We start from the raw sequence: 27,985 nt of genomic DNA, 5'->3' as shown, positions 1-27,985 counted from the left end.
TCTAGCTCTAGAACATGAGATAACTGTTACCTTAACTTTGATGAGCGAAGAATTCTTGTCAATGAAACACCATTTCCTTCCATCATTCCCTTGCCAACTGTTGGGGTGATGCTTTTTCGACAGGCCACATATAAGGCACAAGCCAGCCAATGTAGAGTTTCCCCCTAAGAAAGAGAGATTTATGAAAACACTGGCTGACTCTTCAAAGGAAATGCCAAGAGTTCTGCAGTGAACTACTAGCATTCACTCAGATAAAAGTCTTGAGATCTTGAAGACAAGAGTTTGACAGTCTGCAAACATGGAGTCCACCAGCAGAAGCAGCATATACTTGCCCAGATTTCAGCATTTACACTTATGGTTACGCTATGAACCCTCAAATTATATCCAGATTTAACCTGGAGCATGATTTGCAAACTAGATAGTCATACTGGATGAAACTGGCACTTTTGCCAACAAAGTTCCTACCTATAATAACCATCTTTCCCATCACTCAGCCCAGACATATCAAGTATTCATCTAAATATTGCTTAAGTGGTATGAGAGAATTTGCTTCCATTATTTCCACTGTCAGCTTGTTCCAAATTTCAGCCATGCTCTCAGTCCAGAAGTTCCTCCTCAAACCCCTTACCTACATTGTTTAGTTTTAGACACCTTTCATGACGGGAGGGAGAAAGCTTATAATTTTTACCTTATCTAGAACACAGCACAATACATTATAGGCCCTTCGGCCCATGACGTTGTGTTAACCTATCTAAACATAGTTGATGATCAATCCAATGCATTCCAGGCACCTGTCATTCTGTGTAAAAACCTACCTCTGACATCTTCCCTCAACTTTCCTCCACTTCACATGCCTCATATCAGGTCCACTCTGGAGATTTGCTACTGCAAAGAAATCAAACACAGGCTGTGCTGACTACAACAGCCTGGTAAATCTAGTCTACATGCTCTCCTTTCTAGTATGGCAACCAGAACCAACGTTCACTATAGTATCACATGACTCCCTTGTTCTTTTTGCTACGCATTGGTTAATGAACACAAGTATCCCATGTGCCTTCTTAACAAATTTAACTACCAGCGCCACTGCCTTCAAGAATCACTGGATACACAAGAACCCTCCCTTCCCACTCCTAAAACTTCCCAGGGCCTTACCATCAAGTACCAAAGTAAATTTATTATCAAAGTACATATACTATATGTCACCATATACAATCATGAAATTCATTTTCTTTTGGGCATTCACAATAAATATAAGAAACATAATAGATTCAATGAAAGACTGCATCTAATAGGATGGACATACAACCAATATGCAAAAGACAACAAATATCAAGAACATGAGATGAAGAGTCCTTGAAAATGGTTGTGGGAACATTTCAGGACTCTTGATAGAACAAGTTGAGTGAAGTTATCCCCTTTGGTTCAAATGCCTGAGAGCTGAGGGGTAATAATAGTCCCTGAAACTGATGGTGAAAGTCCTGAACGCTCCTGTACCTTCAACCTGATGGCAAAAGTGAGAAGAGAGCATGTCCTGGATGGTGGGGTAATTGATGTTGGATGCCGCTTTCCTGTGACAGCACTCTATGTAGATGTGCTCAATGGTGGGGCAACCTTCATCTGCAATGGATTGGGTTGTATCGACAATTTTGCAATTTTTATTAATTTTCCCAAAGGGTACATGTCAAGGGGGAGGTGATAGGCAGGTGAGAAGAGGTTTCTGTGCTGTAATGTTCAAAGTGCAAAGGCTTCTATTTTTCAAGATTAAATCTAATCCATCTTTGTTCTGCCTAGTTTACCAACTCATCAAATTTACCCTCTAGCAATGCAATCAATATTTGCGTCATCTGGAAATTTACAAATATTTTAAAATATAAATATTGACTTCCGGTAAGATGCAGCAGCTTCTTGGGGACCATCCAAAGGTGCTTTTTTCTTTATTAAATGTATTTTTATACATACTAAGACAATTCTTGACTCCAATAAGAGATATCCCATTCGTTAGGCCATTGGGCCACAGAAGTCGAATTGGGTTCGGAAGAGCTGAGCTGGGTGCAGGCACTTGCAGTGAAACGGTAAGCCACGGTCTCGGATGTTTCTTTTGTGATCACAAGACTCTGCTGGACATTGATTGCCACAGGGCTGCTTCCATTGTTTGGTGGTGAGGTAGCAGTATCACCTCAGTTGCAGCAAAGACTAGGTCCCAGGCCGCGGGCTTGCATTGTAGTGTGGCGGTCTGGGCTCGTTTGGGGGGGTGACCTCTTCTGATGCTGCCCTCAGTGTTGGAACAGTGGACCACAGGGAACTATCAATTTGTGGTACTTGTCGCTCAGGGTCTTGGACTAAAAAGTGTTTTCTTACATGACTATGGTCTTTTTTCCTTTCTCGTTATTTTGAATGTGCATGTATGCTTTTGCATCTTGCCCCACAGAAAAGCTGTCTCAATTGGCTGTATCCATGTATGCTTTGAATGACAATTAAACCTGATTTGATTTTCTACTTTTGGAATCAGAATCAGAATTTCAATATGAGATAATAAAAAAAATAAATTAAAAGTGCAGAAAGTGGAATAGAGTTCATTGTCTGTTCAGAAATCTGATGACAGAGGGCCAGGAGCTATTAGTAAATTGCTGAGTGTTCGTCTTCATGCTCCTACACCTCTTCTTTGATGATAGTAATGAGAAGACGGCATGTCCCAGACGGTGAAGGTTCTTAATAATGGATGTCACCTTCTTGAGGCACTACCCTTTGAAGGTGCCCTCAATGTTGTAGAGGCTTGTGCCCATAATGGAGATGGTTGAGTTTAAAATTTCTGCAGCTTTTCCCAATCATGTGCTCCTCCAAACCAGACAGTTATGCAAACAGTCAGAATGCTCTCCACAGTACATTTGTAGAAATGTGCTAGATTCATATGCAGATTGTTCATAATAGAACCTAACAATTTCAAAAATTGCCATCATCTGCTACTGTCAATTCTGCATCAAATTTGCCAAATTTCCTCGCATTCTATGGACTGACTCACTTGTATTTCATGGTAAAAAACACTTAAAAATATGCATCTGTAACATGTTTAAATTTTCACTCAGAGGGTTAGCAGAATGAGCTGTCAGCAAAAGTGGTACAGCAAGCTTGATGTCGACGTTTAAGAGAAGTCTGGATAGGTTTAGGCAGTCCCCAGGTTACAAACGAGTTCTGTTCCTGAGTCCATCTTTCAGTCTTATTTGTACATAAGTCAGAATAGGGACATCTGGTATTATTTAGCATCAGTTAGTCAAATGTTTGTCTTAGTATATATATTACTCTTCTATGCATATAAAACTTAAGAAATATATGCATTTCAATAACTAAACCACTGCGTCGCTTAGTAGTAACTGTAGTTTTCATCGGGGCAGGGCCTTTCACATGCTCCATTATTCTCACTTTATCCTTTACCTGTATCCTTTAAAGTTGTTCTGATCGTTGACCGACTGTAGCCTAAAGCTTTTCCAATGACCGATGACGTTTCACCTCTCTCCAGTCGCTTTATTATTTCCACTTTATTTTCAATTGCGTTATTTTCCATCAATGAAACAGAAAACTGCGGATTTTATGTTCTACTGCTGAGCAGCAGTGAATCGTCTGATTGGACTATCAGATTTCTCTTTAGGAACTAGTTGACTTGATCAGCATTTCTGATCTGGCAACTGTTCATGATTGCACTTAATAAAATAGCGGTGAGCAGCAGGTCTTGTGTTGCTCCGGGTCCTAAAGTCCACTTGCACTGAAACAGGTTAAATGGGACAAGTGGGGGCAGTGCTGACTGGAAGGGGGGGGGGGGGGGTCAGGGTGAATCTTGCTAAGAAATATTTAAGCCAAATACAAAGTTACACATTCAACTCAGTGTTAATGGCAATGACTTAAAATGATGGATGGCGTCGTGATCCAACTTAAAATGGCGGATGGCATTCTCCTCCCTCCGTTCGTAAGTACGAGTTGTCCGTAAGTCGGATGCTCGTAACTCGGGGACTGCCTATATACGGTCGGTAGGGGTATGGAGGGCTATGGTTCCAGTGCAGGGATAGGAGTAGACTGTTTAAATGGTTCAGCACAGACCAGATAGGCTGAAGGACCTGTTTTTGTGCTGTACTTTTCTGTGAGTCTATAATGCTTTTTAAGCAATCAAAAACTCTTCAACTATGTCCAATGGCAAAAGAATGTGGATTTATTAACTGCCAAAAATTTATTCTTTAGATCTGTGGAGAGATTGCTATTATATGGTCTCATACAGCCAGTCACAAATATCAAGGAATTAGTTATCTTTCAGAAGACAAATTTCTCTTCATCTAATTGCCTTAGGTCTTGCATCAGATGGTGACTCTTAGTTCAAGATGGTCCCCTAACCTTGTAACTATGTGTTGAGCAGAAAAAGGGTGGATATCATAAATGGATTCATAAATACATCAGTATTTACTGAGGAGACAAACACAGAGTCTACAGAAGGAAGGTAAAGTAGAAGCCAGGCCACTGTAACCCTATACAGATTACAGAGGAGGAGGTGTTTCCTGTCTTGAGGCAAATCAGGGTGGATAAATCCCGAGGACCTGACAAAGAGTTCCTTCTGACCCTGTGGGAGGCAAGTGCAAAAACTGCAGGGGCCCCAAGCAGAGATACTTAAATCATCTTTAGCCCAAGGACTGGAAGATAGCTAATGTTGTTCTGCTATTTAAGAAAGGCTCAAAGAATAAGCCAGGAAATAATAGGCTGGATACTTGGATAGATAGGGACTAATTAGGCATGTCTTTTTGCATGGCAGGTCATGTCCAACCAATCTTTTGAGGAACTTTCCAGGAAATGGATGAAAGCAAGGCAGTAGATGTTGTCTACAGGAACAACAGTACTGTAGATGTACCTACACCTCAGGGACTGCAGCAGTTCAAGAAGGCAGCTCATCACCTTCTCAAGGGCAACTAGGGATGGGCAATAAATGCTGGCTTAGCTGGTGATGTCCACATCCCGTATATAAATTTTGAAATACTTTAACAAGGCCCCACATGGGAGGTTGGCAGGAAGGTGTGGTCACTTGGTATTGTGATGAGGTAGTAAATTGGTGCCACAGAGATTGGTGCTAGACTTCTTGTTGTTTGTCACCTCTGGGTGATCATGTAGTAAACTGGATCAGCAAGTTTGCAGATGACAGCAAGAATAGCGGTGTAGTTGTACAGCGAGGGAGACTATCAAGGATCGCAGCGGGATCTGGACTAGCTGGAAAAATGGCAGATGGAATTTAATGCAGAAAAGTGTTACATGGGGATCAGTAGGACACTGAGTGCAGATGGATAGAATAATCTGGGTATACAGATCCACAATTCCATGAAAGTGATGTTGCCGGTCATAAAGAAAGTTTTTAGCTCAAAGGCCTTTATAGATCCAAGTACTGAATATAGGAGATGGATATAATGTTGAAGTTGTACAAGACATTGATGAGACCTAATTTAGAGTACAGTGTGCAGTTTTGATCACCTATCTACAGGAAAGATGTAAATAAGATTGAAAGACTGCAGACAAAATTTACAAAGATGTTGCTGGGACTAGAGGATCTAAATATAGGGCACAGTTTGAAAAGGGACTTTATTGTGTAAAACGTAGAAGAATGAAAGAAGATTAGATTGAGATATATAAAATTATGAGAGGCATGGGTAGGGTAAATGTAAACAGGATATTTCCACTGAGGTAGGGTGAGGCTAGAACTAGAGGTCATGGGTTAAGGATGAAATAATTAAGAGGAACATGAGGGAAACTTCAGAGGGCGATGTGAGTGTGGAATGAGCTGTCTTTACAAGGGGTGGATGCAGGTTCGATTTCAACATTTAAGATAAATTTGGATAGGTACATGGATGGGAAGGATATGGAGGGCTATAGTCTGTTTCCAGGTGAGTGAGACTAGGTAGAGTAATGGCACTGACTAGCTGGGCCAAATGGCCTGTTTCTGTTCTATTTTGTTCTTCCAAAACTTTTTTTTAAAAATCGATTTAATTTGCTGTTTATGACAAGACAACCCTCTCATCTCATAATTTAGCTAGTGAAAAAATTAATCTCCTTTGGAGTTTCTTCAATGCCAGTGTATTGTTTAACTAAGGGGACTAAAACTATTCCTAGCACTCCTGGTGTGGCTTCACTAGTACCCTACAATCAGACTTTTATTTCTAAACTCCAACCTCTCTGTAAACATGCCAGTTGCCTTCTTAACCACATGTTCTATGTTTACTAATTTATGCACAATAACATTGCAATCCATTGAAATACTGTAACTGTGTCTTCTTCAAGTTCCGCCTACCAAAATGCACAACCCATTTGACAAGTTTTCGCCCACACATTAAGCGTACCTCCTGCAAGTTTGCTGATGACACTAAGATTGGAGGTGTTGTGGACAAGGAAGGCTTTCAAAGCTTGCAGAGGGATCTGGACCAACTGGAAAAATGGGCCAGAAAACAGCAGATGGAACTTAATGCAGACAAGTGTGAGGTGATGCATTTTGGACAAATCAAAGTAAGATATACACAGTAAATGGTAGGGCACTGAAGAGTGCGGAGGAACAAAAGGATCTTGAGAGTTCAGACACATAATTCCCTGAAAGTAGCGCCACAGGTAGACAGGGTTGTAAAGAAGGCTTTTGGCATCCTGGCATTCAAAAATCAAAGTACTGAGTATAGGAGTTGGGATGTTATGGTGAGGTTGACATTGGTGAGGCCAAATTTGGAGCATTGGGTACAGTTCTAGTCACCTAACTATAGGAAGGATATCAGTAAGATTGGAAGAGTACAGAGAAGATTTACTAGGATGCTGTCGGGTCTTCAGGAGTTGAGTTACAGGGAAAGATTCAACAGGTTAGGACTTTATTCCTTGGAGCTTAGCAGAATGAGGGGGGATTTGATAGAGGTTTACAAAATTATGATGGGTATAGGCAGAGTAAATGCAAGTAGGCTCTTTCCACTTAGATTAGGAGAAATAATTACAAGAGGACATGGCTTTAGGGTGAAAGGGGAAAGGTTTAGGGGGAACATGAGGAGGAACTTCTTCACTCAAGAGAATGGTGGGGGTGTGGAACGAACTGCCATCTGACGTGGTAAATGTGGGCTCACTCTTAAGTTTTAAGAATAAATTGGTAGATACATGGATGGGAAAGGTCTGGAGGGTTATGGACTGGGTGCAGGTCAATGGGACTAGCGGAATAAAATTTTGGCAAAGATTAGAAGGGCCAAATGGCCTGTTTTCTGTGCTGTGGAGTTCTATGGTTCTGTAGCGCCGGGCTGAAGAACAGAGGTTCTCGAGTTCAATCTAGTGACAGACCACTCCCGTGCCGGGTTGATGTTGATCCAGTGACTCCCGTATCATCTGTGCCAGGTTGATGTCAAGCTCACAAATCAACCTTGTTAAAAAAAACACTGCCACCTCCAGTTTAAATTCCAGCGCAGAATATTGAGGACGATCAAATTCCCAAACCCAGCACAGCCCCCATTTGTCCCATTTACCCTGTGTAAGGGGGTTTCTTCTTGATGTAAGGAGCAAGTCTGAGGCTTGCTAGGGGGTTACACCGGTTTCAGTGTGGTGGTCCTTAGGACTCAGCAGACCTCGGGAGCCGGCACAGCTTGGGACCTGCCGCCCACAGCGTTTCTGTTCCACTGATGGGAAGCAATCGCGATTGAAAATAAAGTGGAAATAATAGCGTTTGGAAAGAGGTGAAATGCCATCGGTGATTGGAAAAGCGTTAGGTTACAGTCAGTCAATGATCGGAACAATGTTAAAGGATAAACTGAGAATAATGGAGCATGTGAAAGGCCCTGTCCCAATGAAAGTTGCAATTATTATTAAGCAACACAGTGGTTTAATTATTGGAATACATCCCTTTCTTAAATGTTTTATAGGCATAGAAAGATAAACTATATACTAAGACAAGTGTTTGACTAACTGATGCTAAATAATACCGGATGAACTTGTTCCAACTTACATACAAATCCGACTTAAAGACGGACTCAGGAACGGAACTCGTACACAACCCGAGGACTGCTTGTATATTGGAAACAAATGTTCTCATGTAAATGTACTGAAGAAATGTGGCAAATGTTCAGGGGATATTTGCATGGAGTTTTGCATAGGTACATTCCAATGAGACAGGGAAAGGAAGGTAGGGTACAGGAACCATAGTATACAAAAACTGTTGAAAATTTAGTCAAGAAGAAGAGCTACAAAAGGTTCATAAAGGAGCTTAAGAATTAAATTAGGAGAGCCAGAAGGGGCCATGAGGCCTTAGCAGACAGGATAAAGGAAAACTCCAAGGCATTCTACAAGTATGTGAAGAGCAAGAGGATAAGACGTGAGAGAATAGGACCAATCAAGTATGACGGTGAAAAAGTATGTATGGAACCAGAGGAGATAGCAGAGATACTTAATGAATACTTTGCTTCAGTATTCACTACAGAAAAGGATCTGGACAATTGTATTGATGACTGGCAGTGGACTGACAAGCTTGAGCATATAGACATTAAGAACAAGGATGTGCTGGAGCTTTTGGAAAGCATCAAGCTGGATAAGTCACCAGGACCAGATGAGACATACCCCAGACTACTGTGGGTGGTGAGGGAGTAGATTGCTGAGCCTCAGGCAATGATCTTTGCATCAACAATGGGGATGGGAGAGTTTCCAGAGGATTGGAGGGTCGTGAATGTTGTTCCTTTATTCAAGAAAGGGTGCAGAGATAGCCCAGGAAATTAGAGTAGTGAGTCTTACTTCAGTGGTAAGTTGATAGAGAAGATTCTGAGAGGCAGGAATTATGAAGATATGGAGAGGCATAATATGATTAGGAATAGGCAGCGTGGCTTTGTCAAAGGCAGGTCATGCCTTACAAGCCTGATTGAATTTTTTGAGGATGTGACTAAACACATTGATGAAGGTAGAGCAGTAGATGTAGTGTAAATGGATTTCACCAAGGCATTTGATAAGGTACCACATGCAAGGCTTACTGAGAAAGTAAAGAGGCATGGCATCCATGCCTGGATGTTGCCTGGTTGGGGAGCATGCCTTATGAAAATAGGTTGAATGGGAGGTTCCGGTGACATCATCATCGAGAATGGCAGCTTAAGTCACAAGCTCCTCCGGAAAAACGCGTATTAAGCCGTTATCCCATCAAATATAATATTTTTCGAAAAATATTCTTACTGAAAAGAGGGGCAAGAATGGGGAGAAGAAATGGAAATAAAAAAGCAACATTGCGGAGCCGGCGTCCGAGAGGAGTGCAGTGAGTGGCTCTCCGATTCAACCGCATGCGAGCGAGGCGGCCGCTGGGCCTCATTCAGACAAAGTGGCGAATATCTTCGAAATCCTGAAAGAAATAATGGAGGTCCAGAAAGATATAAAGCAGCAGCTCCGTGATATTAAGGCAGAGCTCGCCAGCGTTAATCAAAAAATAGCGGTGGCAGAGACTCGCATTGAGAAGGTGGAAGATCGCGTTCAAAATGTGGAACGGATACTGAGCAAGACAATAAAAATAATACATCACCAAGAAGGTAAACTGCTTGACCTGGAGGGAAGATCACGGTGGAAAAATATCAGAATCTACAACGTTCCCGAAGGAGCGGAGGGCTCGTCTATGATAGAGTTTGTCAAAAAGTTACTGCGGGATGCGCTGGATCTTCCCTCGGTTATGGAGCTGGAAGTCGAGAAAGCCCACTGCGAGTTCATTCCGAAACCTACTCAGGATAGAAAGCCACTCTCAATAATTAAATTCCTGCGGTACAGCACCAAAGGCGGAGATTCTACAAAGGGCCTGGGGTAAGAAGAGAGTGTTTTACGATGATAAATTAATATACTTCGACCAAGATTACCCCCCCCCCCCCACGGTCCTGCAGAAATGCAAAGAATACTCTGAAGTAAAACGAGTACTAAAGCAAAACAAGATTAGATTTCAAACTCCGTACCCTGCTAAAATTCGAGTGTTTTATGACAACGAGACGCGGCTGTACCAGACGGTGGAAGAGGCGACTACAGACACGAAGGCCAGAGGATTGCCCGTTAGCGTCACCAAAACGAGGGAAAGCCTGACTGAGGAATTATCCCGCTCTGCTTGGGAAATAGTGTGAGAATCGAGAAGGCAGGAGACGGGAGGAGGCCGAGAGAAATATATCAGGAAGAGACCGGGAGTTTCCCAAAGACAGTCCTCACCCCCTCCAGAAGAGCCATAAGGTTTGGCTGACTTTAAAAATGTTGAGAAGCTAAACGGAAGCAAAAGTACACGGTGATATACCTATCTCGAGAAATACTTATTATAACATGGATTTTATATTACTTAGTTGTTATTCTTTATTCTCTCACTTACTCCTTTTTCCCCACCAAAATGAGTATATATGTGTATGTAATGTGTGCGTGTGTGTGTGTGTTTATAGAGCGAGAGAGAGAGGAGGAGTACACAGGGAAATCTTTTCTGTGTAATTTATTTGTTCACTGACTTTTATGAATACTGCAATGGGGGCCCTCAACTCACAAGTAGGAGGGGTTATCCCAACGCAGGGTCATCTACTAGAGACCTCAGCCTTGGAATCACACGTTCCTTGCCATTTTTGTTATTTGCGTTTGTTGGTTCTTATTTGTTCAGAGAGTAGATCAATTAAGTTTTATTCTAATTTCAATGGTACATTGACAGATAAATACAGATGGCTAAGGACAAGGTAAAATTCATTTCTTTTAATGTCAATGGGCTATTAAATCCAATCAAACTTAAGAGAATTTTATCCAATTTGGAACAATTTGATTCATACTGGGAAAAATGGTTTAACTACATAATGCCTCATAGGCCTGATTTTATTCTCACAAATCAATGAATCTGATGTTAAAAAAAAAATCACTCTCTATTTGTACATACTTCTTTCCTTTTGCTTGTTTTTTCTTTCCACTCTTTTCTATAAGTGTATACCTCAGATAAATACTTTGTGATTTGTGATATATATATATGTACAATGTCTGAAATACATCTTATGGAAATGTTTGTTTGATGATGAACTTCAATAAAAAAATAAATTACAAGGAAAATAGGTTGAGTGAACTTGGCCCTTTCTCCTTGGAACGACAGAGGATGAGAGGTGATCTGATAGAGGTGAACAAGATGATGAGAGGCATTGATCGTGTGGATAGTCAGAGGCTTTTCCCCAGGGCTGAAATGGCTAACACGAGAGAGAACAGTGTTAAGGTGCTTGTAAGTAGGTACAGAGGGCATGTCAGGGGAAAGTTTTTTTTTAAAAAAGGCAGAGCGGTGAGTACATGGAATGGGTGGCGGATATGATAATGTCTTTTAAGATACTTTTAAAGCCTTCACTGTTTTGTGCATTTTATGCAGTCCTGGGTAGGTCTGTAGTCTAGTTTGTTTTTTTTTTCTCTGTGTTCTTTTTCACATAGTTCAGTGTAGTTTTTGTACTGTTTCATGTAGCACCATGGTCCTGAAAAACATTGTCTCATTTTTACTATGTACTGTACCAGCAGTTATGGTCAAAATGACAATAAAAGTAACTTGACTTGAGACTTTTGGATAGGTACATGGAGCTTAGAAAAACAGAGGGCTATGGGTAAGCCTGGGTAATTTCTAAGGGAAGGTCATGTTCGGCACAGCTTTATAGACTGAAAGGCCTGTACTGAGCTGTGGGTTTTCTATGTTTCTAAAGTCAGATACCTTACATTTTTATCATCTAGGATATTAATATAAATTGGAAATAATTGAAAGTCAAAGCTGCAGGAGCCCCATCAAATAGAAAGGGAAAACAGAAGGCGAATACTGGGTTTCCAAAACATTGGCTAGCAGATTATTGGGGTGTCACTGTTGTAGGGAAATGTCTGGAATCAAACTAGTATTAGGGTCATTCTTCCCACAGCTTGCCTGTTTAAATATCTTCAACATTGTGACTGTATCTAGTTATACAGAACTACCTCTGACAGCGAGTTCCAGATACCCTGTATAATAATTTAAAACTTTTCCCTCAAAATTCCTTTAAAACACCTGTTACCTTCTTGTTTTTGATCCCGATACATCTGTTGTAAACTTATGCAAACTTTTTCACTGTCTAATTGTAATACCAAGTCATTAACCAGGTTAACAACATTCTTGTCCCAATCGTAGATGCAGATGACAAACTGTGGACCTGGCGTAAGGACACCTCGTTAGCCTGAACAAGAACAGGGACAGGACCCCGTTCAGAGAAGGGCCAGGGAAGTCGGATGGGACCCCGCCCCCCTCACGGTCACCAGGAACCCTATCTAGGCCGCGGACAGGCATCGAATATTGAAAAAACCCGCTACTTCATCGTGGAGGACCCAGATTCAGGGGAGCCAGGAATGGGACTGCACCCCGCCTGCCTCACGGAAACCTGCAGGGGAGCCGAGCCTCAGGACCCCACCAAAGGGGAATTCGGCACCTCGCCACAGGGACCTCCGGGACCGCCCACCCCTCAGCTGGACCAGCATCCCCTTCCACCGGGACCGCTGAAGGTGACAGCGACGGGATTCCTTACCTCCAGGGTGTAGGTGCTTCCGATCCGCTGGAAACTGCCCCAAGCCTCGGCGGCCGTCTCCCGGTCCAAGTTTAGGTCCTGACACAATCTGTCAAAGCAGTCACTCGCTTGCCGCTGCTCCTCGCCGTTCGGCATCGCTCCGACACGGCTAAGCTCGTTGCCCGCCCTCCTACCAGACCTACGTCGAAATTTCGCCCGATTTACGCCGGGTTTTCTCCCGTTTAAATCCCTAAGCGGCCCGCGATCCCAGGCTGCCCCGCGCGTCAGTGGCGCCAAAACCGCCTCACTCTCCCCTCCACCCCCGACTCCGCCCTCAGTCCCTCTGACTCGCTCGTCACCGTCTCTGACCGCGTCCGAGAGACGGAGCGGGAGGTGCGGCTTTCCGGACTACTTTTCGGCAGGGAATTCTCCCCGAGCTGAGGTCAGGGAGGGAGGTTCATGTGGAATTTCATAGCGGGGAAAGTGAGGAGGGTAGTGAGTGATTGGTGGGATGGAGACGAGAGTACTCAACATAGTGATGGCAGTATAGGATACACAAAAAGGGTGTGAGGTGTCTTCTGGATGGATCGGTACGATTGTTGGGCTGGGTTATCTGCTCACTTGTTGGTGTTAGTGGTGTGACACAAACTCTGCCTGAGACAGTTTATTACAAGAGACAAACAGCCCCAGATCCTCTCAGAATCTGGAAAAGAGCGAAGGAAAAAATGTAGGCACTCATAATTAGAGCCTGAGACATAATGTTTGTAAAATGCCAACTAGAAAAGTTGAAGGTTAAATTTTTAAATTAAAAAAATCTGTTAATGATAAGAAGTGGATCAATTCAAAGGTAGGATGGAAATACTGGGTTTTAATTATAGAGGAATATGCAAGAAACGTACAAGGGAGGTGTAGACCATGATCGGAATGAATGGCAGAATGGATTCAAAGGGTTAAATGGCAATTTCCATTTATATGAAATCACAGCACTTAGTATACTGATCACATACATAGATTGTGACACTTCTAAGTTTGAAAGAAGCCACAGGTTTGAGGTGATAGGACAGTCTTTCAAAGGGAATTTGAGGGAAGTCTTTGGGTAGAGACTATAAATGTATTTCCTGTGTTAGTTGGTATCTGTTATAGGGAAGTGTTTTCATCCAGGTGCCTTGCTCAGATGGTAAAACATGAGTATCTGGGACAGGAATATTCAATTTTTGAGCATCTGTATTCCAGACCAGGCAGTACTGTAGGTACGTCATTATGGAGACAAAAATGCTCAGTACTTGTGTTAGAACTATAATTTCACCATATTCAGGATAGTCTGCAGCCCTTCTCCCCTCAGTCATTAAGCTGTTCTGTACCAGTGAACAAAAGAACATTCTGTAATAAAGACTAAGCTGTCACTGCTGCAGAGACATACACAACTCCTGTACCCATTATGTGTCAGACTGAAAGATACATCCAAAGCTTAGTCTTCAAACATTCAGGAAACTCACATGAGCCAATACCAACACTACTCTATACCAGGATGTTAACATTTTATTGAGGCTTTCAACAAGTCAGGTACAGGATTAGGATACAAGAGCAATCATATCAGTAGAACTGGGGATACTGTTACAAAATAAATGAGGTATTCAGTACTTCAGCGTAGTATTGCAACTAAATTTGAAAACAATGTATTCTAAGGCTTAATGTTAAGAACAGGAAAGTGGTAAACGATCGAAGAGCAGAGAGAATCCCAAGCCATGATGCCTTTAGTGGAGACGAGGGCAACCACAATTAGAATAAGCCTTGGTTGCCATACATATTCTTCATACCCAATGCCTAGATGCTCCTACATTTGGAAGCCAGCTCCAACTGGTGACCTAGGTCCATTGGGGAGAGGGTGTGGAATGGGGGAAGAGATCTCTCGTACTTGGTAGGACTTAGAAACTATTCAATCACAAGAGTATAAAGCAAAGTAAGTCATAATTTGTCTGACAACTGTCTCAGAAATCTGCTACTTGATTCTCTTCTTTTTGAGAATTTCTTGCCACACAGCTGTCATGCCAGAACAGTGATGCTGGCCACAGGCATGACCATGAACCTTGACCAACCACGACCACCAGAGAAAACCTGACAGGACAAGCACTCTAGAATACTCATCCCCCATTTTCTCCAGGCAGTTATTACTTTCAGGCTATCTAAATTATTGATTTGGGAGAACAGATAAAATATTTTCTTAGTTAATAGGGACAGATTCAGCTGATCACACCTGGAAGGGGAAGCTGAGCTTGATGAATCTGAAGACAGTCTTGTACCCATCAGACAACGGAGGCACACGTTTTGAAGATTGTAACAATATGGTCTTTAGAATAGCTGTACATCAGACAGCATATAGTAATAATTCAGAAATTAAGACATCTAAAATATAAAAGTTATGAACTTCCATTTATCTTTTCTTTTATTGATAATTAAATTTTATTCTGTTTCCAACACAATGGAAACAACAGTGGAAACAAAAATTTAATAAACACAGTGTTTGAATCATCACTGAACAGTTTATACCTAATGCCAGGTTACTGGAATTGCTCGACTGAAAAAAAAACACTTTCAGGGCTGATTGGAATATTCCAAAGTCAAACTACACTATCATGAAGCAAGTTCTGCAGGACCCAGTAAGCACTCATGGGTAAGTGATGTCTGTTTCACACCTCAAGGTCCAAACAACTTTTGGAATGGAATGACAGAGGAGACACGCCACACTTTATAGAAACCAACATGTGGAAGAGCGTGTTGTGTGACAAACTCCAAAGCTACTACCAGCCTTTGGTTGATGGACACCAGCTCAGCTGTAAGTGTAAACAGCAGATCAATCAGTGTGATGGAGATGTGAAACAGGTAGAGTGGTAAAATACATTAGTTAGGTCATTCCTGCTGTGATATTTTCTCTATTGCCAGTTTAACATGTAATAATTTCAAAAGGGTTGAAGATTTATCTTCCAGCTTCACTTGAAACGTTTGACTCATTTCCCACCCCTCCTCCAAAACCAATAAGCAAACTGCAAATGCAGTTAGAAATTAACTCTAGCTCTTCCAGCTATTTCTGGGTCTAGTTAGCACAAGGTAACAAGAACACACATACCTTTCATGAACACTGAAACATTGAAAATCGTTGATTTAAGTGGGGCGGTCTACAAGAAGACATAATTTTTCAGTGCTGCCATCTGATCCAAACAAAATCAGTACATCAAACTAAAAACATTTCTCAAAGGGAAACTGTGTGGAACCAGTGACCAGCATATAGTCTGTACACCTATATATAAATTACACAAAAAGAATACCTATAAAAAAGTAAAACTCAACAAATTAATAGGATAAATAGAAGAAACTACACACAGTCTAGTTTCACTTTCCACTGCCATTGTGTAACAGAGTGTCTAAGCAGTTCTAAAGTTTTTTTTTAATTTTTCTTTTTACTCATTATTCTACAGTGGCCTCATTACAAAACAAAGCCTGCTGAAATGAACAGAGGAACAGAAATATACTTCACAAATTCTTTATACAACACATAACAGTTCTCTAATTTATTGCTATAATTTTCTAGAGTCCCTCTGCATTTTAAATAAAGAATGTCAAGTATATTTTTATATTTACAGAAGGTCTGGCCTTGTGATATGTAGCCCACTCCCCTTCCCAATCTCAATTTGTGCTCATTTTCCCATAATATACAGCTTGCCTTGTGATATAAATGCAACTTGTTTCAAACACAGCTTTTAAACCACTGCAGTTCATTCACCCTGGTCTGCTTCTGCTAACTGACATGTCCCATCCACACAATCCCTTCACAGGTACCCAGTTACTGGTTTCATCAGCATTAATTTACCAGAAAGAGCAAAAACAAAATTATGAACTGAAGCCACCTTTCTATAATGTGCTCTTTAGACAGGGATCCAGACCCATAAAATTAAACTTTGTGAGATTACTTTGTAGAGTTCAAGTAAAAGGATACATTCCAACCAGATCTGACTCAAAGTAGCTCCCTAGTGCGCATTCTGCATCAAATTCTCATTTTTTTATTTTTAAAAACACATAATTACATAACTATAGGGCTTATCTGCAAACAGGAATGGTTTCAGAAGTTTTCATCTTTTTTCCTCTTTGCCAAGCTTTTAGTGTTAAAATCTTGTAGCAGGAAATGGCAAGTCTGCACAGGGCACTGCACAGTAAGAGCTATCATGTTATAAAAAGACACTCCCAGTTAATGGTTTGCTGAAGCCATATAGACTCTCCTCCAAAGCAATTTGAAAAAATATTTATGTCTGTTAAACTGTATCATTTGGAATAGACTTGCACCATTTTTGTCCCCAATAAAACAATGATGGAGACTAAAATAATAATGAAAGATGGGAGTGCCATTATGAGTGCAAAAATTTACTCCAAGAAGTGTTGCATTTTGCTCCAGTAACTGCCCATCAATCCTTGTAACAATTTGTGGCAGTTGGTTATCTAGTCTGCCACCTGCGATTTTCACTGACAATTCAAAGCAATGCTGAGGTCTGCCTTTGCCTGTCTCTGAATCTGCATTACCACTGAAGAACACCAATAATTGCAACACATTATTGTGGCTGCTGACAAGAACAACTTGGGGCTCAGAGTTATGTCATCTAACTTTTTTCAATCCAGAGCAAAAACAAATTGCTGGAAAAATTCAGCAGGTCATGCAGCACTTGAAGTAAGGCCTCAACACAAAACACATACCCACCCTTTGCCTCTGCAGAGGTTGCTCAACCCACTGTAGTCTGTGTCTCCATTTGACAAATTGAGGACTGATACAAGCATGATCAAAATTAACTCAAGGAATTGGACAGCGTAATTTACAAAATGTTGAACAATCTTCCCTTAAGATTGACTCTTGTTGCAAGATTCAGGTGGAAAACCAAACCTTACTACTAGCCAAATTTGAATAAGGGACCAAAGATTCCTCTAAAATTCAGTGGATCCAATTTTACATTTAAGCAAAAAAAAACTCAATGAGGAAAAGGCTTTGCTCAAATGAAAGTTGGGAACCTAACAGAAGAAAGAAACATATAGAAAAGGAATAAAGAAGTTCTTTTGAATTTTTGAGATTTGTTAAAATGAATATGGGCTGGTTAGAAACAAGATTCTGCAGATGCTGGAAATCCAGAGCCACACACACAAAATGCTGGAGGAATTCAGCAGGTCAGGCAGCATCTACAGAGGGAAATATTTTGGGCTGACACCTTACATCAGGCCCCGAGGAAGTATCTTGGCCCAAAACATTGGCTGTTTCTACCCCTGGTGTTTGATCTGCTGAGTTCTTCCAGCATCTTCAATGGGCTGGTTAGAATTGACAAAGTACAGTGGACGCTAATGAAATGGCAGGCAAGTTAATTAATTGCTTTGTGCTCTATCACTGAAAGAGGAAAAATATCAGTTACACAGAAAATCAAAATGAAAATTTTGGGTATTTAGATATATGAATTAGACAATGAGTCAATAATGGAACTTATGTTAGACAAAGATTTGTATCCCAGAATATAATAAGAAACATGCAAAGAAAGTTCAAAATGTCAGCCTTAATTTCTCAACGCTGCAAAGATACATGAATTATGCTCTGGATGGAAAATTGCAAATATCACTCCAACATTGGAGGCACAAATTATGGAATTGCAGATGTGACAGTTCACTCCTGGTTGCTGGAATCTATTTGCAAATTCTGCAAGGTAGGGGTGAGATAACTGAATTGTGTAGAGTGATCTCCTCTGTTCTAGTGTCTCACTTTTCACTGGGATGGGGGAGAAGAGAGACAGGTTTGGGTGGTGACCAGGAAGGTGAAAAAAAGCAAAGTTGAAGGTCAACATCAGGATTCACTTGAAACTATTTGTTTGGAAGTCATACTGATGGGGTAGCCTGATCAGGACCTGGAGGCTGTGTGGACTAGAAAGTTTTTCCAGTGTTGGTAGAGCAGTGGTGGATTCTGGCCCCAGTGGTTAGGCCCAGCACCTGCTCTGTGTGCCTCCACCCTACTCCAGCATAGTCACCGCTATATGGTGCTAACCTGAGTTACAGAGAAGGGACTTTATTCCTTAGAGTGTAGGAGAATTAATAGGGATCTTACAGAGGTATACAAAATTATAAGGGGTTATAGTGCAAATGCATGTAGACTTTCTCCCCTCATATTGGGTGAGACTAGAACTAGCAGTGATTAGCTGAGTGAAAGGTGAAATGAACCCAAGGGTGAACTTCTTCACTTAGAGGGTGGCGAGAGCGAGGAATGAGCTGCCAGTGGAAATGGTGGATGTGGGTTGAATTGTAACATTTAAGTTTGAATAGGTACATGGATGAGAAGAGTTTTATGGGATATGGTCCAAGTGCAGGTTGATGGGACTAAGCAGAAGATCAGGTTGGCATGGGCAGGATGGACTGAAGGGCCTATTTCTGGTGCTGTAATGCTCTAGGTCTTAAATTCTTTCAGCCATCAGTAACTACCATTGTTGTGGGTTCACTTGGGCTTAGCTCGCAGCTGTCTTACAAAGGCTTTTTAAACACCTCTATTGAAAGACACTGGTCCTCCATCCAATTTTTAAGTTTTTATTTAAACTTAACCTTGAAAGAGGAAGGCTACCTGCATCCAGGCCTTTACTCAAGTCCTGCTTGATTAACCCTCTATTATGAAGATATGAAACACAAGCTGACTACTAGACATGTCCAAACTGAATTCAAAATTGTATCAGAAGTATCTTATAAAGTAAACAAATACAAGGGGATTTGGCCTCTTCTCGCAATTTTAAACACAAGAGATTCTGCAGATGCTGGAAATCCAGAGCAACGTGCAGAAAATACTGGAGGAAGTTATCAGGGCAGGCAGCATCTATGGAAAGGAATAAACAGTTGATGTTTTGGTCCTGATGAAAGGTCTCAGCCTAAAACCTCAACTGTTTGTTGCTCTCCATAGATGCTGGATTGACCTACTGAGTTCCTCCAGTGTTTTGTGTGTTGCTCTTTTCACAACCATCTGTGTGACTTAGGCCTTTCTTTGCTTGATGATTTTAACCAAGGCATGTTCACCTATGAGCTCATATGCAGCAGATGGGCAGGACTGTAACAGATGCAACCGAGCTGGAGGAAGGCAATGGCTAGAGCACCAAAATAGAGTATAGTCACCCAATTTCTGATACCTTTAACTCTTTTATGTCAATTTTGTACAAAGCAGCATTATTTATGAAACAATTAACAAACAGATCCACATTTACCATGCTATTGTTTGTAGAATCTTTGGATTGTTTCAGGAAGATTCAGGGTTAATTGCTGCATAATATATCACAGAGAGCAACTCTGCACAGTAAGAGACTAGCTACAATGTACAATTTCCCAGAAGTGATTTGGATTAATATAACTGAGGGCAGATAAACATGGGATACTGTCTCATCCAATACAGTGCATTTTTGTAAAACATCGCCAATAAAAGATTTTGGAATACTTTTCTAACTTCAAACTGCTGAATACACCGTGCAAACATCAGGCCATTTGCTTGCCTTTTAGGGTTTAAAAAAAAAACAAGACAGAATTTTATAGTTAGTGATTCAGAATAATTATTATATATAATAAAAACACATAGACATTCAACAGATGAATAAATAATGTAGTAACGAAATATATGACTCAACATTGGACCTCGGCACAAATCCATAAGTTATGTAAGGTTGTAACAGTAAAGAAAATGAAAATCAATGTTTTTCAAAAAAAAACTTCAATGGACAGTAAACTTTGAATACTTCAAAACTTGATATTCCCTTTGGAAATAAACCATCATCAAAAGCTTCATGTCCAAGCTCAGTCATGGAACCCAGCACCAGGACTCCTTGCCAGGTTGAACGGAGGCCAGTGTCCACCTCTTGCCTCAGTATGCTGGTATTGTCAAAGCAGCAAACGGTAGGCGAAGAGGAAGGGAGTGTAGTTAAAATCTCTTTCCATTCATGCTGCCACTGTAATATCACTTCACTGTAGGATATTCTTCTGTTAATCAGCCACAATTAAAACTGCATTCCGGCATCTTCTAAGCTAAATGTTGGAAGTGCAGACTGCAGAGAAAAGGGGTATTTTATCATTTAATACTAACCCAGGCTCACTGATCCTCCAAGTTAACGAAGGACTCGCACTGCCACCCACTCTGAAAACAAGAGACCAACTTGTAATGGAGTGGGTTCAGAAAGTCATCAATAAAATTGGTCTTTAGTGACCGTTCTAAAAGTTTTTCTTGTCGCTTAAAAATCAATAAAAATTCTCTAACTAAAGGCTAAAAAGGCAGAACATATTTGATTATAACCTGGCTCCCTCCCCACCCTCGTAAAACAACTAAAATACAAAAAAATGTGTCATACAGTAACAGAAAAACCTCATCTTCCATTCACACACCTACTCAGTATTTCATTTTTAAATTACTACAGTAGGATTCAGAATCTTGCAACGTGGAAACCAGTGTGCCAACACCTCACTACAGGGGTCAGCAATACCATCTAAAGGTGTTACATAATTTGATAAGCCAAGACTTTGAATTCCAGAATACCGTCTTGTGGATTTGGCGCAGAGGTGGAGGTGTGCACAAGGGAAGGGAGATGGAACCTGTGGCAAGGTTGGCTACTAAATACCAGCCTGCTGGCACATTGGCAGGATGAGCAGACAGAACTGATACAGATTCTAGTTGCTGACAGCACGCAAAAGCAAGGCATGATATCTGTCAGTTCCTTAGCAGGTGATCTTCAACTCGTACTAGTTATAAGCAACTATTTAAAAAGCAAAAACTGCAGATGAACTTGGAAACAGAACAAGCCAAAAATACTCATTGGATCAGGTTGCAGCTGTGGAGAAGAGTGAATGATTCAGGTTGATGACTTTTTCAAGAGAGGTCACAAACCTAATACAATACCATCTTACTCTCTCTCGATAGCTGCTGTCTGACCTGTAAACTTCCAGCGTTTTCTGTATTTATGAAAAGCAACTAATCTATGATTGGAGTTTCACGTCATTAATTTACCTTTATGGATCAGCACCAGTATTTACATCTGCTTGGCTCAAAATAACCTGTTTTGTGCATCACACAGGGCTACAAAGTTACACATCTTGGTATACATGTTGAGAATGTCAGTCATACAGTGTAGCTCCCCTTGGTTTCTCACTGAGCTTTCTAACTGGTTCCTCAGTTCATAGAAAGAATAATTCTGTTCATGCTTTGTTGTAAATTTTAATCTATCTTTTAAAACTCCAATTTTCAAACTTTTCAAGGGGATTTGTCCTAAAGAAGAATCACTTTAACTTTTATTTGCATATTCTCTTCTGCCAACATTAAACACTTTAACTGATTCTAGTGCAACAGAAAGTGGAACAGCTATTGTGTGAAGTATGCACTCCTATAAAGAGTTTACTAGAGTGCGATACAAAGCCATGGGGCTGTGCCTAATAACAGACTCACCAGCAGACTTCTGGTACTGCGTAAAGGCAGAACAAGCACAAACTCTCAATCTTGTTGGCCAGGGAGTTAATCTGGTAGAATCTTCTCTCCTTTCCTGTGGCCAGTGTTTTAAAAAAAAGGGGGGGGGGGGGGGTGGTGGTGGTGAAATACTTACAAAACTAGAGCCTAGAGCAAGAGGCACCAAGTAACTGCTGACAATACCCTTGTGTGATAAGTCTAAGTGGTGGAGGATTGGGACATTTTTGCCTCCTAACTTCTCTCTCCTCCCATCTCCAAGGATTAGCTCACCATAATCTCTGAAGCAAGAACCCAAGCATAGCTCATGCTGTGGAGAATGCAGTCACCAATTAAAACTTGCAATCAAAGCAACCTCAGAGATGTATTTTAACACAATTGCTTTAGATTCCTAAGCCCCACACAGTGTGAGTGAGGAGGAGGATTGGTGGATGGGATTGAAAGTAGTTTGGGGAGAGAACAGTTTGAGGCAGGAGGGGATCATAAACATGGTTTAAATTTTTAAATCAAGAAAATCTAAAGTTGACCTAAAAGTAAATATAAATTCTACTCGGCATTCTGAGTACCATCTACAGAGTTTTTCTCAGTCTCCTGCACAGAACTGTCCTGTACAGCAGTGGTGTCTGCCGAGTTTCTCGTGCTCTCTTCTGTGTTTGTTAGCTGTGGGCAGGGTTCAGTTCCATCACTTGCAGCCTCCTCCTTGGCTTTCTTTCTCTTTTTCTTTGGGCTTCCAGTGCTGTCTCCCTCAGTGTGTCCTGCTTGCGCAAAGCCAGGCATTGCCATGCCGACACCATGTGGAAGGAACATGGAAGGGTAAATTAATCCAGCAGGCATACTGTGCAGTAGGAATGGGTTGAAGGGCAACACATTGCTGGTGGTAACTCTGGCTTCCCCAGAGTCAGGGAAAGATGAACTCGGACCTGGTTTCTCTGCTGACAGAGAACCTTCCTCATGTTTCCTCGACTCGGCAGCACTGCCCTGCTGTTCGCTGCCTTTACTCGCTTTCGAAGAAACACTTGTGGTCAGTGTGGACGTACATGAAGTGCTGGTACCTGATACCACCGACGGGCTGTTCAGTAATCCCCCTACCCCAAACACATGGGACATTCCAGCCATCCCAGGTAACATCATGGGCAACATGTTCAGGCTGTTCTTGCTGTCCTCTCCAGAAGGGATTGCAGCAAATCCAGCTGGAAACCCCATCAGTCCGGCCAGCTGAAGGTTATGAATATTTCTGAAGTTCTGAAGGCTCACTAGATCCATCCCAGCGATAAGCCCGTTCATGAACATTGGTCCCATTGCTGAGGTGGTGTCACCGACAACCCCGCCGGGTTTGACCATTTCACTCCGTGGTCTCCGCCCCCGCTTTCTGGCACCAGCCTCTTTCACCACAGGCTCAGTCAGGATACGACTGAACTTGTTCTCTGGTAGAAAGCCCTGAACACCAAAGAAAAGAGTGATAAGATGATTGCAGTGACACACTTCAAAGCTCTCCAAAAGCAGCACTACTAATTTATGTGACTTCCATTTGTTAGGTAACAGAATTGGGGTAAGACTAATCAGAATGGACTTTCGACAGTATTGGGAGCAGTTTTGACTCTTATTTAAAAGATACATTGACATTGGAAAGGGGCCAGGATTTTGGGAATGAAAGGGTTAATATGAGGATCATTTGATGGCACTGAGCCTGTACTCACCAGAGTTTGGAAGAATGATGGGGATCTGATTGAAACCTATCGAATATTGAAAGGCCTAGGAGTAGATGCGGAGAAGACGTTTCCTATAGTGGGTGAGTCCAGGACCTGAGGGCACAGCTACAGAATAGAGATGTCCATTTAGAACAGGGATGAGGAATTTCTTTAGCCAGAGGGTGGTGAATCTGTGGAATTCATTGCCACAGACAACTGGGGAAGCCAAATCATTGGGTGTATTTAAAGCAAAGGTTGATAGGTTCTTGATTAGTAAGGGTGTCAAAAGTTGTGGGGAGAAGGCTATGCCAAATTGAGCAGGGCACAGGTAATTGGGTTACCGCCATGCGAGGGAAGGGAAAAGGGCAGGCAGAGCAGTGTTCCCCTGTGGTCATTCCCCTCAACAAGAGCTGCGGCAGCTGGATCTCTGGCACCGAGTCTGGTTCTGTAGTGCAGAAGGGAGGATGGAAGAAGAGGAGAGCGGTAGTGATAGGGGACTCGCTAGTTAGAGGTACAGACAGGAGGTTCTGTGGTTGTGACAGAGACTCCCGGATGGTTTTTTGCCTCCTGGGTGCCAGGGTTAGGGATGTCTCTGATCACATGCACAGCATTCTGAAGTGGGAGGATGAGCAGCCAGATGTCATGGTACACATCAGTACCAATGACATAGGAAGAAAGAGTGAGAAGGTCCTGAAGAGTGAGTATAGAGAACTTGGTAGGAAGAAGCAGGAGCTCAAGGGTAGTAATCTCAGGATTGCTACGTGTGCCATGTGCCGGTGAGGGCAAGTGTAGGATGCTTTGGAGGATGAACAAGTGGCTGAGGAACTGGTGTAGGGGGCAGGGCTTCAGATTTTTGGATCATTGGGACCTTTTCTGGGGCAGGTGGGACTTGTACAAGAGAGATGGGTTACACCTGAACTAGGGGGACCAATATTCTTGCAGGGAGGTTTGCCAGTGCTATTGGGCAGGGTTTAAACTAGATTTGCAGGGGGATGGGAACCAGAGTGCCAGAGCAGATAGTGGAGCAGGGGTGAAAATAAATTATGTTAAAAGTTCATGCAAAGTCAGAAATAGAAGGGTTGTCTGTAGTGGTAATAATCTTCTGAGGTGTGTCTATTTCAATGCGAGGAGTATTGTGGGGAAGGCAGACGAGCTGACGGTGTGAATTGACACGTGGAATTATGACATTATAACCATTAGTGAAACTTGGCTACAGGAGGGGCAGGACTGGCAGCTTAATGTTCCAGAGTTCCGATGTTTCCAACATGATAGAGGCAGAGAGATGAAGATTTGGGGGATGGTATTGCTAGTCAGGGAAAATGTTTCAGCGGTGTTCAAGCAGGACAGATAAGAGGGCTTGTCTACCGAGGCCATATGGGTGGAGCTGAGAAACAGGAAAGGTATGAGCACATTAATGGGGTTGTATGGGACCACCCAATAGTCAGCGAGAATTGGAGGAGCAAATCTGCAGAGAGATAGCAGACAACTGCAGGAAACATAAATTTGTGATAGTAGGGGATTTTAATTTTCCACATATTGATTGGGACTCCCATACTGTTAAAGGTCTAGATGGGTTAGAGTTTGTAAAATGTGTTCAGGAAAGTTTTCTAAATCAATATATGGAGGCACCACCTAAAGAAGATGCAATATCAGATCTCCTATTAGGAAACGAGTTAGAGCAGGTGATGGAAATGTGTGTTCGGGAACACTTTGGGTCTAGTGATCATAACACCATTAGTTTCAACTTGATCATGGATAAAGATAGATCTGGTCCTCGGGTTGAGATACTAAACTGGAAAAAGGTCAAATCTGAAGAAATGAGAAAGGAGGTAAAAAGCATGGATTGGGACAGGTTGTTCTCTGGCAAGGACGTGATTGAAAGTGGGAGGCCTTCAAAGGAGAAATTTTGAAAGTGCAAACTTTGTATGTTCCTGTCAGGATTAAAGGCAAAGTGAATAAGAATAAGGAACCTTGGTTTTCGAGGGATATTGGAACTCTGATAAAGAAGAAGAGAGAGATGTATGGCAGGTATAGGCAACAAGGAGCAAATAAGGTGCTTGAGGAGTATTAAAAAGTGCAAGAAAGTACAAACCCCATTTCCAATAAAGTTGGGATATTTTCCAAAATGCAATAAAAACAAAAATCTATGCTATGTTAATTCACATAAACCTTTATTTAACTGACAAAAGTACAAAGAAAAGATTTTCAATAGTTTTACTGACCAACTTAATTGTATTTTGTAAATATACACAAATTTAGAATTTGACGGCTGCAACACACTCAACAAAAGTTGAGCATGAGGCATGTTCACCATCGTGTTACATCACCTTTCCTTTTAATAACACTTTTTAATTGTTTTCGAACTGAGGATACTAATTGTAGTAGATTTGCAATTGGAAATTTTGTCCATTCTTGCTTGATATAAGACTTCAGCTGCTCAACAGTCCGTGGTCTCCTTTGTCCGATTCTACTCTTCATGATGTGCCATACATTTTCAATAGGAGATAGATCTGGACTGGCAGCAGGCCAGTCAAGCACATGCACTCTGTGTCTACAAAGCCATGCTGTTGTAGCCCATGCAGAATGTGGTCTGGCATTGTCCTGCTGAAATAAGCATAGATGTCCCGGAAAGAGACGTCGCCTTGATGGCAACATATGTCTCTCTAAAATCCTAAAATACGCCTCAGAGTCAATGGTACCTTCACATACATGCAACTCACCCATGCCGTGGGCACTGATGCACTCCCATACCATCACAGATGCTGGCTTTTGCACCTTTCGCTGATAACAATCAGGATGGTCGTTTTCATCTTTGGCACGGAGAACTCGATGCCCGTTTTTTCCAAAAGCTAGCTAAAATGTGGACTCATCTGCCCACAACACATGGTTCCACAGACTTTCGGTCCATCTGAGATGAGCTCAGGCCCAGAGAACTCGCTGGCGTTTCTGCATAGAGTTGATGTATGGCTTCCTCCTTGCGTAATACAGCGATGGACTGTGTTGTGACAATGGTTTTTCGAAGTACTCCCGAGCCCAGGTGGCTATAATTGTCACAGTAGCATGACGGTTTCTTAGGCAGTGCCGCCTGACGGCTCGAAGATCACACGCATTCAACAGTGGTTTCTGACCTTGCCCTTTACGCAGAGATGTCTCTGAATTCTCTGAATCTTTTCACAATATTATGTACTGTAGATGTTGAAAGACCTAAATTCTCTGCAATCTTGCGTTGGGAAATTTTCCTTTTGAACTGACTAACAATTCTCTCACGAATTTTGCCACAAAGGAGTAAGCCACGACCCATCCTTGCTTGCAAAGACTGAGCCTTTGATGGACGCTACTTTTATACCCAGTCATGATACCTCACCTGCTACCAATTAGCCTGCTTAATGTGGAGTCTTCCAAACCGGTGTTACTTGAATATTCTGTGTTACTTTTCAATCTTATTTTAACTCTGTCCCAACTTCTGTTAGGTGTGTTGCAGCCATCTTTTCTTTGTACTTTTGTCAGTTAAATAAAGGTTCACGTGAATTAACGTATCACAGATTTTTGTGTTTAATGCATTTTGGAAAATATCCCAACTTTTCTGGAAATGGGGTTTGTACTTAAGAAAGAAATCAGGAGGGCTAAAAGAAGATATGAGGTTGCTTTGGCAGTCAAGGTGAAGGATAATCCTATGAGCTTCTATAGGTATGTTAAGCGCAAAAGGATAGTAAGGGATAAAAGCGGTCCTCTTGAAGATCAGAGTGGTTGGCTATGTATGGAACCAAAAGAAATGGAGGAGATCTTAAATTTTTTTTTGCATCTGTATTTACAAAGGAAACTGGCAAGGCCATGGAACCTATACAGATTGAAGAGGAGGAGGTGCTTACTGTCTTGAGGCAAATCAGAGTAGATAAATCCCCAGGACCTGACAGAGTATTCCCTCAGACCTTGAAGGAGTCTAGTGTTGAAATTACAGGGGCCTTGGCAGATATATTTAAAATGTTGGTATCTACGGGTGAAATGCCAGAGGATTGGAGGATAGCTCATGTTATTCTGTAGTTTAAAAAAAGGATCTAAAAGTAATCTGGGAAATTATAGATAGTAAGTTTGACGTCAGTAGTAGGTAAATTATTGGAAGGAGTACTAAGAGATAGGATCTACAAGTATTTGGATAGACAGGGACTTATTAGGGAGAGTCAACACGGCTTTGTGCATGGTAGATCATGTTTAACAAATCTATTAGAGTTTTTTGAGGAGGTTACAAGGAAAGTGGATGAAAGGAAGGCACTGGATTTTGTCTACATGGACTTCAGTAAGGCCTTTGA

The 27,985-nt window shown here is 41.7% G+C and overlaps 2 protein-coding genes across 9 annotated transcripts in view; both read right to left on the bottom strand.

Annotated features, from left to right (window-relative positions):
• The window catches only part of rbl1 (retinoblastoma-like 1 (p107)), a 114,641-nt gene extending 101,837 nt beyond the window's left edge, over positions 1 to 12,804 (bottom strand). For both annotated transcript variants that reach the window (XM_059981084.1, XM_059981085.1), the window contains exons 1-2: positions 12,525 to 12,804; positions 31 to 164 (exon numbers count right to left, since the gene is read on the bottom strand). In XM_059981084.1, coding sequence (XP_059837067.1) covers positions 31 to 164; positions 12,525 to 12,659 — 269 coding nt within the window. In that variant the 5' untranslated portion in view covers positions 12,660 to 12,804. The remainder of the gene's footprint in view (positions 1 to 30; positions 165 to 12,524) is intronic.
• A 1,220-nt stretch (positions 12,805 to 14,024) lies between these two features.
• chd6 (chromodomain helicase DNA binding protein 6) overlaps positions 14,025 to 27,985 on the bottom strand; it is a 338,589-nt gene continuing 324,628 nt past the window's right edge. For all 7 annotated transcript variants that reach the window (XM_059981079.1, XM_059981076.1, XM_059981077.1 and 4 more), the window contains one exon: positions 14,025 to 23,427. In XM_059981079.1, the coding sequence (XP_059837062.1) occupies positions 22,537 to 23,427 (891 nt within the window). In that variant the 3' untranslated portion in view covers positions 14,025 to 22,536. The remainder of the gene's footprint in view (positions 23,428 to 27,985) is intronic.

Source organism: Hypanus sabinus, chromosome 9, assembly GCF_030144855.1.
Source record: "Hypanus sabinus isolate sHypSab1 chromosome 9, sHypSab1.hap1, whole genome shotgun sequence".
In the NCBI taxonomy this organism is placed as follows: Eukaryota; Metazoa; Chordata; class Chondrichthyes; order Myliobatiformes; family Dasyatidae; genus Hypanus; species Hypanus sabinus.
Note: the sequence above shows the minus strand (reverse complement) of the source record. Positions and strands in the feature narration are given on the sequence as shown.